Below are 13,693 nucleotides of genomic sequence, written 5' to 3'. Positions count from 1 at the left end.
TCGTACCTGCCTCTCGAGTCCTCAACGGGTTCAACATGGCGAGCGAAACAACAAAAGGGGAAATCACCCTCCCGGTCAACGTGACCGGCACAACACAAAATACCATTCTATGTCATCGAGGGATATATGAGGTACAACTCCTTGCTTGGAAGGCCATGGATACACTACATGAGAGCAGCACCTTCCACCCTCCATAAAATGATGAAATTCCCAATAAGGGACGGGATTAGGACTGTCTACGAGGAACAACATGCGGCGAGAGAAATATTCACAGTGCACGATGTTGCCCCGATGTCGGTACCTCCACTTTCGAAAGAATTGAAGGATAAGAAAATAGTAAAATAGCAATAACAAGCTACACTCTCGGTTATCCCCGACTAAACAAAGTAGGGGACCGTACTGCATCCTCATCACAAGTGACTGAAATATATCAGGGCTCAAAACATTGCCAGCACGTTCTATACTAAGGTATGACCGTCTCCTTTCTCTTTCAATTACATTCTACACTGACCTGACTGTAGGTATCCGATCGAAACGGCCAAAACACTCTCCAAATCGAAGGCCTTAAGTTTCAAAAGCATGCGTTGCACTCTTTTCCTTCGATCGAGTTTTATCCCAAAAAAGGGTTTTACCGGCGAGGTTTTTAACAAGGCAACACCCATATGCTACCTGAGGAAGACTCAACAGGTATTCAAGGCTTCTTTTGCAATCGACCTCGAATACTGGGGGGCATCCCCCCGGAAGGTCACCAACTTAGAGAAGCCAAGATACACCAAGAAGGGTCTCGATAGGAAAATAATGTACCGAGCCAAACGGTCGAGCGAACCGTGCCTGTATAGAACAACAAGGCCTTTAAACAGCAAAGACATGTATACTTGTACCAAGAAATCAAAGAATACTTCCCACAAGCATTTTTCGTGTCAAGGAAGCTTGATATTTTTTGCAAAAAACGGCCCTAGAGCCAAAAAATGTCCCGAATACTCGGGGACTGGCATCAACAACTCAAAACAGTATGACCCTCAGGTCGGAGCTTCAAACACATAAGCCCTCAATGAGGCAACAACGAGATCACAAAACAACTCCAGAGCCAAAAACGTCCCTAACACTCAGGGACTGGCGTCGAAAATTCAAGGCTACACAACCTCCAGGTTGGAAATTCCAAAACCGCAAGCCCTCAATGAGGCAATACCAAATTCACAAGTAATGGCTCCCGAGCCAAGGAACCCTCGGTGACTCGGGAAATGTCATCAATCGCCATCTCCATCGACTTATCAAAACCCGAGGCCATAAGACCACATGCGTGCAGCCTCAGTATCGTAAGACCTATATAAGGCAACAACAATATCTGTAAGACCTCAAGAAAGGAATGAACCATACTTGTACCAAGTATCCAAAACTGTAAGGCCTCAAAGGCATGTAAAACTTGTAAGACCTTATTAAAGGCATAAACCCGATCTCAAAGTTTAGGCTATATATTGAACTTATAAGACCCCTAAAAAGGCATACCCTCGATATAGATGCCGAAACTACTTCACTAGAGACTAAAAGGCTCCGTCCAAACACAAATGTCTCCGGTCACAAGGTTGTACCTTCCAAACTAACGCAACTCGTGGACGCCCGACCGTCGCTATAAAATCACAAGCCTTCAATTACTTCGAATATACTTCGGAAAGAACCGGTTAAACATGCTACCCTTGACATAGGAAAAAGAGCTTCGACCACGTCAGCTCCTAAACACTATCTTCGAGATACTCAGCCTCCGAGCCAAACCTCCCGAGGTGCTCGATCATCGCCATATAACGACTCACAACTGAGATTTTTTATTAAACCGTCGAAGAGTCAGGCAAACATTTTTTCAAAAAGTCCTTAATGAGGGAAAATTAAAGCCTATATTAAAGGTCGCATCGACCGAAGGCATAAGAGTCATTGTCGCCAGCCCACATAAAAGGTCGCATCGATCCAAGGCGTAATAGCCATTGTTGCCAGCCCACGGAAAAGGTCGCACCGACCCAAGTCATAAGAGCTATTAATGCCAGCTTATACTAAAAGGTTGCATCGACCCAAGGTGTAAGAGCTACTGTTGCCAGCCCACACAAAAGGTCATACCGACCGACCCAACTCATAAGATCCTAAGGGCCATCCTAAAATTCAAAAACTTGAGGGTCAAATGAGCTCGAGTCAAAACCCGATTCGGAGACTGAACCCAAAACAGTTAACTGAATATACTTAAGAGCAAAAGCGTAAGAGCCACTGTCGCCAGCACTAAAACTAAAGGTCGTATCGACCAAGCACGTAAGAGCCTACAGGCCGGCTTAATGAGCCTCAGGGTCATACCACGAATCTAAGGATTTCCTTCTAAAACCAATTCATCTGGCTAAATCAAGGCAAAAAGAAACGCATGAGAGACAAAACCGTGAGGTTTTCTCTTTATACATATATGCGAAAAAATACAAGCTCCATTTACAACATACTTCGAAAGTACTATGTACAGAATCAGAAAAGGAAATCTATGTCCCCTTGGGGACTATGGCTCGCCGGCCTCATCCTCGCTATCCTCGGTGTCAGACAGAAGTGACTTAGTGCCACGTTCGTCCGCCCTCACCCGCTTCACCTCTTTCGAGTGGTCAAAGCCCCTAGCATGGATCTCCTCGAAGGTTTCTCTTCGAGACTTACACCGAGCATATTCCTTGCTCCTGCCCTCGTGGTCAAGAGTCCTTCTCAACTCAGCTTGAGCATCAACAACATCCTTCAAATAGATCGCCACTTTCTGGTCAGCCTTAGTTCAGATCATTACAGCTTCCGCCCGGGCATCCACAACTTCGGCCTTTATCTTCAAGAGCTCAGACTCGAGCTTCGTAATCATATCTGTTCGAACCAAGCTATTATCACGAGCTAAGCAAAGTTGAACCTCAAGGGCGGAAGCTTTAACTAGAGCACCCTTCTCCGTCGAAGCCTAAGCATCCGTCTGAGCCTTTAACTCATCATACTCGCACTTGGCTTGGCCAACCTCATCCCGAAGGCACTCCAATTCCTCCGTCTTCTGCAATTGAAATAAATGAAACATTAGCCTCAGGAGCTAGAAGGAGAAACGCACACTCGCTCAGAACAAAAACTACTTGCTCCTTCAAATAGCTCTCACAATTCAAGCTCCGGCTCGCCTCATACCGTAAGGGTGCTAAGTCGACTTCCATGTCATCGCAAAGGAGCCTAAGGGATTTCTCCTCATCCAGAGCTTTCCGCATCCTGGCCTCACGGCGAAGCAGCTCGGACTTAAGCTTGCTGAAATCTTGCAAAAGAAAGCTCAATAAGGAAGGGAAGGCGCGAAACTCAAAAGGCCTGTGCCAAAACTCACTGCAGAGTGAAGCCGCTGGGCTTTCTCGAAGGTCTAGCGCACAACTAGTCTAGCTCCATCAGCTTCGAAAGAGTCAACCCCGGTCAGGGTACGGTTGCTCGGTGCATATGATCCCGGGTTTCGAGTATCCCTTGAAGTACCTCCAACAAAAAAAGAAGATGACAGCGGAGGAGAAGCCGCCTTTCCAAAACCAAAAATCACGGGCGCTACAGAAAGAGTCAACGTCCAGGTTCGTCTTGCTTTGAGCACCTTCGCCCTGCAAAGGTATCTCTTACTTATTGTTATCATTCTGTAGCCCAGAAGCTAGCAATCCTTATCCGTCTCCAAGGGGGCACGACCTCACCTCAGAAGGCTCCCTGATGCCTATAATAACAGGGTTAGTACACAGAAAGAGAAAGTGCTTTTCCAACTAAAAGAAAGGAAGGGAACAGATCTTACAGCTCATACCGTGATGTTTTTCTTCCCATATGCCCCTAGACAAAGCTCGCCACTTACGCTCATCGCAGGTCGAGTGGATCGCCAACTCCCGAGCCCAATCTAGCAGATCAAGGACCTCGCACGGCATCCATGAAATTGTTACAGAAGAGGAAAAGAAGGCACATTTACGGAATACTCCTTCGCCATAATTAAAAAACTGTGAAGCCACGAGTGTACCACTTACGTGTGTAATTCCATTCCTCAGGGAATGGCATAAACTCCATGGGGATAATATCAATAGTCCGTACTCAGATGAATCAACTCATCCACTCCCAACCTCCGTATTCTTCATCATCAACAACAAAAGGCGTGGTCGACCGGCATCGTAAGGTTAGCAGACCTCGATGATGAAAAGGTCGGTATAGCCTGATAAGATGACTAAGCGTAAATTCAAGCCCTGCCTTCTCTACAAAGAACCTCATCATCAACACTATCTCCCAAAATGACAGGTGAATCTGCACCAAGGTAACCTGATACTTTTGATAGAAGTCAAGCACAAGCCTATCAAGGGGGCACAACGTGAAAGGATACGTGTACACATTCAAAAAACCCTTGGCACGATCCGTAATACTCTCATCCGGGGAAGTACTACATTTTCCCCCCATCCGCAGTCTTTCCTCACCAACTCAAGGTGTCTCTCTCCTATCGAAGAAGTAAACTTCAAGGTATGCTCCCGTTGATCCTGAGCATCGGGGTACTTTTCTGGCGAAAAGTCCCCTCTCGAAGCAAAATGCCCCGAATCAGGCCCGCCTGGCATCAGCGGCGCTCCGCTAACAAGGCGAGAACCGGAGGTGAAACTCTCTCATCCCTGCCAAACGGATACTGATTTAGCAGTCATGACTGCAGTAAAATTAGAGAACTGGAGCAGGAATTTAAGCAAGAGCGTTAATACTGAAATAATGAAAAGCCTAACGTAAGAAAAAGGATAACTACTTAGAATGGTGAAATCTCCAAAAGGACGGAAACAACCCTATATATGGAAAAAGCAGCAACGATCCGCTAGCCTCAGAGGCTGATTAAAATGCTGGCCGAAATCACTTTGGGAAGATGTGCCGGCGGGATCGCCTAGGTCACTTTGCAGCCGTATCATCCATTTGATGAATGTCGTGTGATGTTTTGGGGTCGGAGACCCCCGCACCAACAAGTCCTGAGATGGTTCCCGATTTCTAGGACCTCCACCAAAAAGAAGAAAGGCTCCAAGAAGCCATTAACATCACTACAAGTCCTAATATGGTACCCGATCTCAAGGACCTCCATCCAAAAGAAGTAAGGCTCCAGGAAGCCTTTGGCATCATCGCAAGTCCCCAGATAGTACCCGATCTCGAGGACTTCCATCAAAAAGAAGTTAGGCTCCAGGAAGCCATTGGAATCATCGCCAGTCCCAAGATGGTACCCGATCTCGAGGACCTCTCCAAAGGTCTATCAATATCATTACAAGACTCGATATGGTACCGGGTTTCGAAGGCTCCTCTCAAGAAGAAAATAAAAGCTTAAAACTCCACTCATATGGGCTTGGCCTCAGGGTACCATCTAAACCCGGTTAAATCCTCATCTGGGATCTATCCACAATGCCTTAAGGTTCTCTATAATAAGTTCAAAACAAGTTTCCATGTGGCCCGAGTTTGAGCAAACCCCCACTCGGGGACTGTTCTTGAAAGCCTAAAGGCAGTCTCTATTTTCGGGCTTCCGAGCAAATTCCCCCTCAAAGATTATCGCAAGGTCTAAAGGTTAAATCTTGGCCTGAGCGTTCGAATCCCTACTCTCATTCAACTCGAAGTCAGTGTCTCGACGACCCGAGTCTATCAGTCCAGCCCAGACTCGGTCCAAGGAACGACAAAGGGTTTTGCAGGGAGCCGTGTTAAACAGTCAAAGGTCAGAAGAAACACTCACACCCAGGTTCGATAGTTGTACCAATCAGTGGAGTCATGCATTCAGATTCTTCACAAGCGTAGATAAGGGGAAATATAGCATACATCAGAGATGTCACCATCAATGTTCTTGAAAGACGTATCGGCAAGCGCAATCAATGTATTTTTGGAACTAAATCGGTAGTTAGAAGGACGAGAATCGGCAGTACATTGAAAGGCGCTAAAAAGACAAATCAGTGGGACGTCTCGATTATCACGGAGGCTTGCATCATCAGTATGATGTTATCGTGGGAAATTCGGAAAGATGGTTACCAAGGTCGTTCTGTATCATTCTACTCTAATAAACGCAGGGACTATCTGTATACGGTAAAATCGGAGGGTTCAATTTTTCATTGTTGTGACGCCTCGATCGTAGGCACGTCTTGAAGGATCGAGACCACGGTTGAGTTTTATCCCTCGAGGGCCATTGATGCTCTACCTCGGGGAAGTATGAGACCGATGGTTACGGAAAGAAAATGGGGAGTTTTCAAGGTGTGAAGCTAGAGCCGACAAAGTCTGTCAGGCTAGTCTGAGCCCGCATCATGGAATTAACTGACTGTCCCATCTCCATATCTTTGTAATAAATGCATTTGTACTATGTTAGGATTCCCCCTCTTATATAAAAGGGATCCTTGTCATTATGTAAACATCTGTTGCTCAATACTAAATATACAAGAACATTCTCTCTGCTCTCTAACACATTCTCTTGATCTCATTACTTCATTTATTGCTCATATTTATTGTGTCCTATTTACTGCTCTTCATTTATTGCTTATTATTGGCCATAAAGAGCCGTCATTGATTTATTTATAACTGCTAGTCTCCATCAACCACCCTTGATAGCTCACAGCCGAGCTTCAGACTCGACACCGAGACCCTCGAATAGGCAAGCTCGAGGCCCCGATTATTGATCATTCGGTTTGGTTATCGTCTTATTCTCAAGCTCTTATTTCGTTTCTAAGTCTTCACATAACATCAACTGCCTAACAACTAGCATAAAAATAGATCACGTATTTTTAGAACCACTAAATCAAATTTAATTGTTATTACCATTTTCACGGTAAACAAAAATATTTATGCAATTAGATCATTTAAAAAGTGATGGTATGTAACTTTATGTTATAGCATTTATCGATAATTATTAATTATATGATAAGCAATGTTAAATTGCATTGACAGTGTAAAAAAATATGTTATATTATCGGTGTTTATAACTTAATTCCTTACGTATAATAGATGTGAAAGCATTTTTGATCGGTTGAAGCTACCAAATTTGGGTCCCTTAGATCTATAGTGATTGGAACCTATCAATAACATCATATTAGTTAGTAAATGATCATCATTATAAGGACTCTTCTTAATTATGGAGTAGGACAAGTAAAAATCGTAGCTTAAAAAGGCTGAGGGCCCTATATCATTCACAAAATAATTTAGATAGACCAACTATTAAAATGACATCAACGAATGTGCCTTTTGATTGGGAAAAAATACAAGAAGAAAAATAGAACTGTATATATACTAATTCACTATACAAAAATGGAAATAATAATGATGATAATATTACACGAGTAGAACATAAAATTAACAAGTATAAAACATAACTTATATTTCACGCATTTCATTTGTAGCTAATAAGTTAGCAAGTTACAAACAATGTTGTTCTGATTATTTGTAATAAAAGGCAGTCCGGTACACTAAGCTTTTTTTATGTGCGGGGTCCGTAGATAAGTCGAATCACAAGGGTCTATTGTGCGCAACCTTATCCTGCATTTTTGTAAGAGGCTGTTTTCACGACTTGAACATGTGACCTTCTGGTCGCACGGCACGGCGGCAACTTTCAATTTTGATTATTTGTAATACAAATGAAGAAGTATAAGAGGGAATTAGAGAAGAGGGCGGAAATAGAAGGGAGGAAAGGACAATCTTTTCCCTCAAGAAAGAGTTTTTTGGTTTATTAAGTGGAAAGGGAAAAATCATACTTTCTGAAAAGAAGAACATACGTGTAAACGAGCCAAACTTTCTTTTCTTTTTTTAGCACTTTACTGTTCCCACGTGTAAGCTGAACATATTCACACTCTCCGGTAACCGGTCAACAACCCCGCGTATGAAACCGCCGACTATTTCGCCGGAGTGGTGGTCCTCTTAATCCTAGCTAACATTTATTGCAAAAAGCTCCCCTCAACAAATCTTTAGTCTCCTCTATGGAGATATAGCAACGTGTATAATGACACTATATCTTATGATTAAGCATTCAATAATTATGAAATATATAGCTGTTATTAATTATTTGTTGTCTTTTGAAATTTCGTTGGTGGTAATACTTGCACTATGAAAATGAAAGAGAATAAGTAGAGTAATAGTTGCAATTCCAATCTCTCATGTTACTATCTTTCAAACTAACTTTTTTCCTAGCATGTAACAATGGTAAATTTCTTAGCCTGCTAATTAATTCTGTAACCATCGTCCTAAACAACTCATAATGATCCCTCAAAAATCTCTTTAATATATAGATAGGGAATTGATGATGTGAAAATCTAAATAGGTTATTTTACCTATTGCTTAAAACATACAGTACGTATGGTAGAGAATATTTTAAAGCCAGTGCCGGATCCAAGATTTATAGGACGTGGGTGCTTCACTAATTTTAATTTAAATTCTAGATGGCCAAGCATGGTCATAGTGAGTGCTCATGATCAATTAGTGAAGTTTTTAGGTATTATTAAAGAATATATTATATAATTTGGCCAAAGTCAATGGGTGTTTCAGCACCCATATGTCCAAAGGTGTATCCGCCACTGTTAATTGCTCAAATGCATTTACACGACAGAGCACATTTTTTTTACTTGCTAGATAGAGAAGTTTATTATTAAGCAGGAAAATAAGAAGTGTTATTACAACATGGAACTGATCTTAATGATGCAATCTTTAAAAGGATTTTATAGAAAATAAAGAAAGCAAATAAATGTGGTTCACTTCAGAAATAATCTTCACACTCAGCATAAGTATGTGAGTTCCAGGTGCTCCCATATTTAGCCAGTGCATGCGCCACTTGGTTACGTTCCCTTCACGGTATACGTGCCTAACGGTCGATTGGCTCATTGCGTCGAGCATATACCTGCAGTCATGTATAAAATTAACATAAACTTTGTTGTCACATTTGTTGGTTAATAAGGACATTAAATAAAATTAACGACATAGCATGTTTGAATTACAATGGTCAAATAAATAAACTTACCTAGTATATCATTGTAAAAAAGAATTATTTACACAGTTGAATTGTTTAAAAAACTACATGTAACTCTAATTAGAAGGGTTAATTGGTTTGTCACTTAAAAAATACTACAATATATTAAATTATTTGACGACATAAATAGTTTATTACATTGTTAATATATACAGTATGACTTAAAATTATTAAATAAAAGAACTTAGGTCAAAAGCACCAATTATTTTCCATTTGAACACGGTCGTACTCCACCGGCATTTACCGGTCAACCTCAAACTCCTAGGTGAAAGAAAACCAAATTTTCCGCTATGGGAGTGGGACCAACCAGTTGAGCAAACAAATAAAGTAACCACAACTCAGCAAAAAGTCTGAAAAAATCCTATACCCAAACGCAAACATAAAGTGAAGTCTATATCTCTCTATCTCTCTCTCTGCCTTTTGTTGTTTGCAATAAGAAAGAAGAAGAATCTATGCTTTTGATCAAGTCCATGGCGGACAAGGAAAACAAGCTAAAACCAAACACTTCATCACTAGAAATTTCCACATTTTCCGATCAGATTCCGGCGAATAATTATTCTTTATCAAGCATCTTTGATATGCCAACATGTGAAACTGAAAAGGGTTCTTCTTTAAGCTTAATAGAAACCATGTTTTCTTCTCATCCAATTACTACTCCTTCTACATTCGATTTGCTTCAACCTCCACCACCAGCTGTACCTTTATTGGTACCATCACAAATAGTCAATAAGATTCCGTCGTCTGAGATTGTAAATACTCCTAATTCGTCCTCCATCTCTTCATCATCAACTGAAGCTGCTGCCAATGATGATCAACTACAGCCCAACACTCAAACAGTAGATGGTGATGATCAACACAAGAATAAGAAACAGTAAGCCTACCTTAATTTTATTTTATATATGGATAATTAAAGACATGAAGTCCTCTTTTTAAATATAAATGTTCTTCTATACATTAATTAGTAAATGTTGACTAACAAAATCCAGGAAGATAGATCTTGATTTATGGGGTTTTTTATGCATGATTTGATTCCCTTGTAGTTATTTCGTCTTCTTATTTTAATTGGAAAAAATAAAAATAAAAAGATGGGGTTTTGGTGTCTTAATTAGGTTAAAACCCAAGAAGAAGAACCAAAAGAGGCAAAGAGAGCCGAGATTTGCGTTCATGACAAAGAGCGAAGTTGATCATTTGGATGATGGTTTTAGATGGAGAAAGTACGGCCAAAAAGCAGTAAAAAACAGCCCCTTTCCCAGGTACTGTATATATATATATATATTCACACCTACACGCAAACACAACATACATAATAATACTAATGAAAAATAAATGCTCTTGTCGTTTCTTTTATAATCATACTGGATTAATATTTATATATTAGTAGTAACCCTGCTAAAATTAATTGTTTGTTGTGAAGGAGCTACTATCGTTGCACCACCGCAACATGTGGTGTGAAGAAGAGAGTGGAAAGGTCATCTGAAGATACTTCAATAGTAGTTACAACTTATGAAGGTATTCACACTCATCCATGCCCCATTACGCCTCGCAGCTGCATCGGCATTCTGTCTGAAACCACCGCCTACGGTGGCTCAATTGGTGGTCTTGGCGGCAATGGTGGTGGTTCCTCTTTATTTATCCCACAATTCCATTATCAAGCATTACAACAACAACCGACCTATTTTCAGACACCAACATTACCGATGAACTTTATTAGTACTTGTGATTCCTCCTTATATTCATCACAAGAGAGAAGGTTCTCGCCTTCTACTTCTTCTTCTTCCTCTTTGGCTAGAGATCATGGGCTTCTGCAGGACATGGTGCCATCCCAAATGAGGAGAGATCCAAAACAAGAGTAGGAAACTAAAAATATGGGCTTTATTCTTTTTCATTTAATTTGGTATGTTATTTTCTTAACTGAATGATGAGGGTAAGCGGGTTATAATCTTTAGATATCAACCCCCTCCACCATTAATTAATTAATTAGACAACTTTAATTTCTTGATTATATATTGTTATTGTACAATGACTAGCTTTTAGCTTTTAATTAATTAACCATAGCAACTTCTTTTCATTTATGCATGGGGTTATATGTAGCAGGATTCTTTCTACTTAATTTCATGTTATTGAAGATTCTGGCTCTTAATTAATCTTTGTATATCCTTAATTTCCCTTTCTACTTTCGCTTACTGAATTGCATGCATGTGCATTATATTTGTTGTTGACATCAGCGGAGTATATATGTAGCAGGGTGGCATTCTCATTGAGCACTCTGTCAATGAAATCTCAAAGCTAGTTCGATGGGAATATATATGCTAAGGTAAGAACCCCCAAAATCAACAATGCCACATTTATTTGTTTTAACCACATGTTTATCAGTTTTTCCCTCTTTTCTTCTTGGATGAAATTCGTCTCTATATCTACAATATTCTCTTTTCCAACTTTTACCTCTCCATGGGAAAAAATAAGAGACTTTCAAACCAGAAAAAATTTCACCATTTCTTGTATATCACGCCAATCAAATTTTACGACGCTTATTTTATATATGAAAATAATTAGAAATTATAGTTGTTGTTCTCTTATATATATAAAGGTATCAATTTCTAACTTCCACTAAGGTAGCCACCAAGTTAGTATTGTTATATATATATATATATATATATATATATATATATGGCCTTAATTAATGTTCCTACGTATAATCTTAATTAGCTAGGTTGCAACTAATAACATTTGAGCTAGCTAGCTAGTACTCTTGATCTACAGCATCCCAAATGACAGTATATTGACATCATGCTTCATCACTTGTTTAGCATTCTATAGAGAGGTGACGGTGGCAGCTTGATGGCTCATATATATATATAGGAGCATGGCGTCAGATTTTGTTGAAGATCTTATTAAAGCATATAGTTGTATAGAGTAAATAGGGTTATGTACTTACCACTGGAGTTGGACAGCCATGTCCATATATATGACAGACTTTTTGCTTGAAATGTCCACTTCAATTCAATACTATATGCTACTTCAGGCCAGGCATCATTTCTTCCCTACACTATTGAGATGCAAACTTTAATCTCCTCCACCTTCCTCTTCTCCATCCTTCCTTAATTTCTCTTCATTTTATAAATATACAGAGCTATGTAATTTCAAAATTAATCATTTTAAGTTGCATGTTTCAATCTGAATGAAAACCAAAAGCACGCCAATCTTATATATTCCTCTATTTTTGGTTTTAGATATAAACATTCCAATTAACCAAAAGTTTGAAATAGCTTAATTGTTGTTATAATTGTGCTGGATTCGTCTTGTTGAGGCAATTTCACAAGTACTTCCACCGTTTCACAAATATTATGGGGTGTTTACAACCATAAATTTTAAAAATTTTCTCTTTTTCCTTAAAATTTGTGTCTAGTCAAATATGTTCATATAAATTAAAATGTAGAAAGTTGTAATTAGCTAAAAAGAAGCCATCTATATATTGTCTCGCATCTGTACGTTTAAAGTTATTTTACCTTTTTTGCCCTCATTTTATCTCATGTATTCCAAGCCTCTTTCTTGAATTCTAAGATACTAAAGCATGTGCTTATCACTCGATGTACTCACCCTTATGTTTACCTTAAACTTTTCAAAGTACTCAAGGATATAAATCTAAAATATGTTGTATGCTTGGTAAATTATTTTTGAGAAAATTATTTTTGAGAACTAATATAATAGTAGAATTTGGGTGAGTATGGAAGAGGTCTTTCGGTGATAATTTGAATGTTAAGTTTGACAAAATGTTAACATATGTTTGGTTTAAACAAGTGGAATGAATTAAGATATGTAGGGACTAATATGTTTGATTTAACTAGATAAACTTTTATTTCTAATTTAACCTTAGCTTTTTTAAAAGGCTTTTACAGGAAAATTTCTTAATGAACAACATTCTATATATGTGATGGATGCTAAAAACATCCGATTTGTATTTAAGAAGAAACAAAAGACTGAAGAATGCGATGGAAGAAGTTAAAGCTGGAGAATTCTACATAAGGAATCAGAATTCAACAAAAATAATTGGGTTTAACTGTAAAGGGACATAAATTTTCAAATATTCTCTGCCAGACGCTACATTGAAATATTCATCGTAGCTGGATATTAATGTATTTTTAGTCATTTTTTATTCTTATATCACGTTAGTGACATTTTCCTGTATTTTATATATAACTCATTATTTAGCCAGTAATTTTCCTGCTTTGTGATAAGAATGCGTGGAAAAAAAGGGTCACAAATGAAAGTTTACTGAAGCTTCATATATATCCACATTAAAAAACAAATACAACAAATTAGTCAAAAGTAGATCCTTTAAAATGACTTACGGGAAAGAAGAACCCAAAATGATGGTTTCATGAATTATTTTACGACTAAAAGATATACTATTACGTATTCATGGTGAATGCAACTACAACTTTTCCTGATTAAGAAATTAGGGTGTTCGTCGGTTGGTATGGTATGATATTTAGTCATTTCGGTTAGATATTCGATTTCTTAAAATGTTATACCAATACCGTACCTAATTGCATTCGGTATGGTTTGGAGTTTCTCCTTTCGGTTTTGGTTCGTTTTATTCGGTTCGGTAATTTCGGTTTATTTGGCTTGAATATTAACTAGTGCATAGAGCCATTGACTGTAATATTCTTAATTAAAGTACTCAATGAAAATATTTTAAGCTCACCTGATTGT

At 39.1% G+C, this 13,693-nt stretch overlaps 1 protein-coding gene across 7 annotated transcripts; it reads left to right on the top strand.

Moving 5' to 3' along the window:
- Nucleotides 1–9,326: 9,326 nt before the first annotated feature.
- Nucleotides 9,327–13,095, top strand: LOC107824266 (putative WRKY transcription factor 48). 7 transcript variants are annotated; one of them, XM_075244945.1, is made up of 5 exons: nt 9,327–9,851; nt 10,090–10,233; nt 10,395–10,829; nt 11,225–11,294; nt 12,867–13,095. In XM_075244945.1, exons 1-4 carry the CDS (start codon nt 9,433–9,435, stop codon nt 11,268–11,270), a joined length of 1,044 nt encoding a protein of 347 aa, XP_075101046.1. In that variant the 5' UTR covers nt 9,327–9,432; the 3' UTR covers nt 11,271–11,294; nt 12,867–13,095. The 7 variants fall into 7 exon arrangements, 6 of the variants coding, with proteins under 6 accessions (XP_075101046.1, XP_075101044.1, XP_016506501.1 ...); XM_075244943.1 differs by having other exon boundaries at nt 11,222–11,294; XM_016651015.2 differs by lacking the exon at nt 12,867–13,095 and adding an exon at nt 11,788–12,847.
- The last annotated feature ends 598 nt before the right edge of the window (nt 13,096–13,693 follow it).

This window comes from Nicotiana tabacum, chromosome 22 (assembly GCF_000715075.1).
Source record: "Nicotiana tabacum cultivar K326 chromosome 22, ASM71507v2, whole genome shotgun sequence".
Lineage (NCBI taxonomy): Eukaryota > Viridiplantae > Streptophyta > Magnoliopsida > Solanales > Solanaceae > Nicotiana > Nicotiana tabacum.
This window is presented reverse-complemented; position numbering and strand designations above follow the sequence as displayed.

Bases quoted from the DNA above. Each gene is read 5' to 3' on its own strand.
- LOC107824266 (XM_075244943.1), top strand. From the start codon at position 9,433: ATGCTTTTGATCAAGTCCATGGCGGACAAGGAAAACAAGCTAAAACCA. The intron at 9,852-10,089 runs GTAAGCCTACCT...TGTCTTAATTAG, and splicing joins CAACACAAGAATAAGAAACA to GTTAAAACCCAAGAAGAAGA. The intron at 10,234-10,394 runs GTACTGTATATA...TTTGTTGTGAAG, and splicing joins AAAAACAGCCCCTTTCCCAG to GAGCTACTATCGTTGCACCA.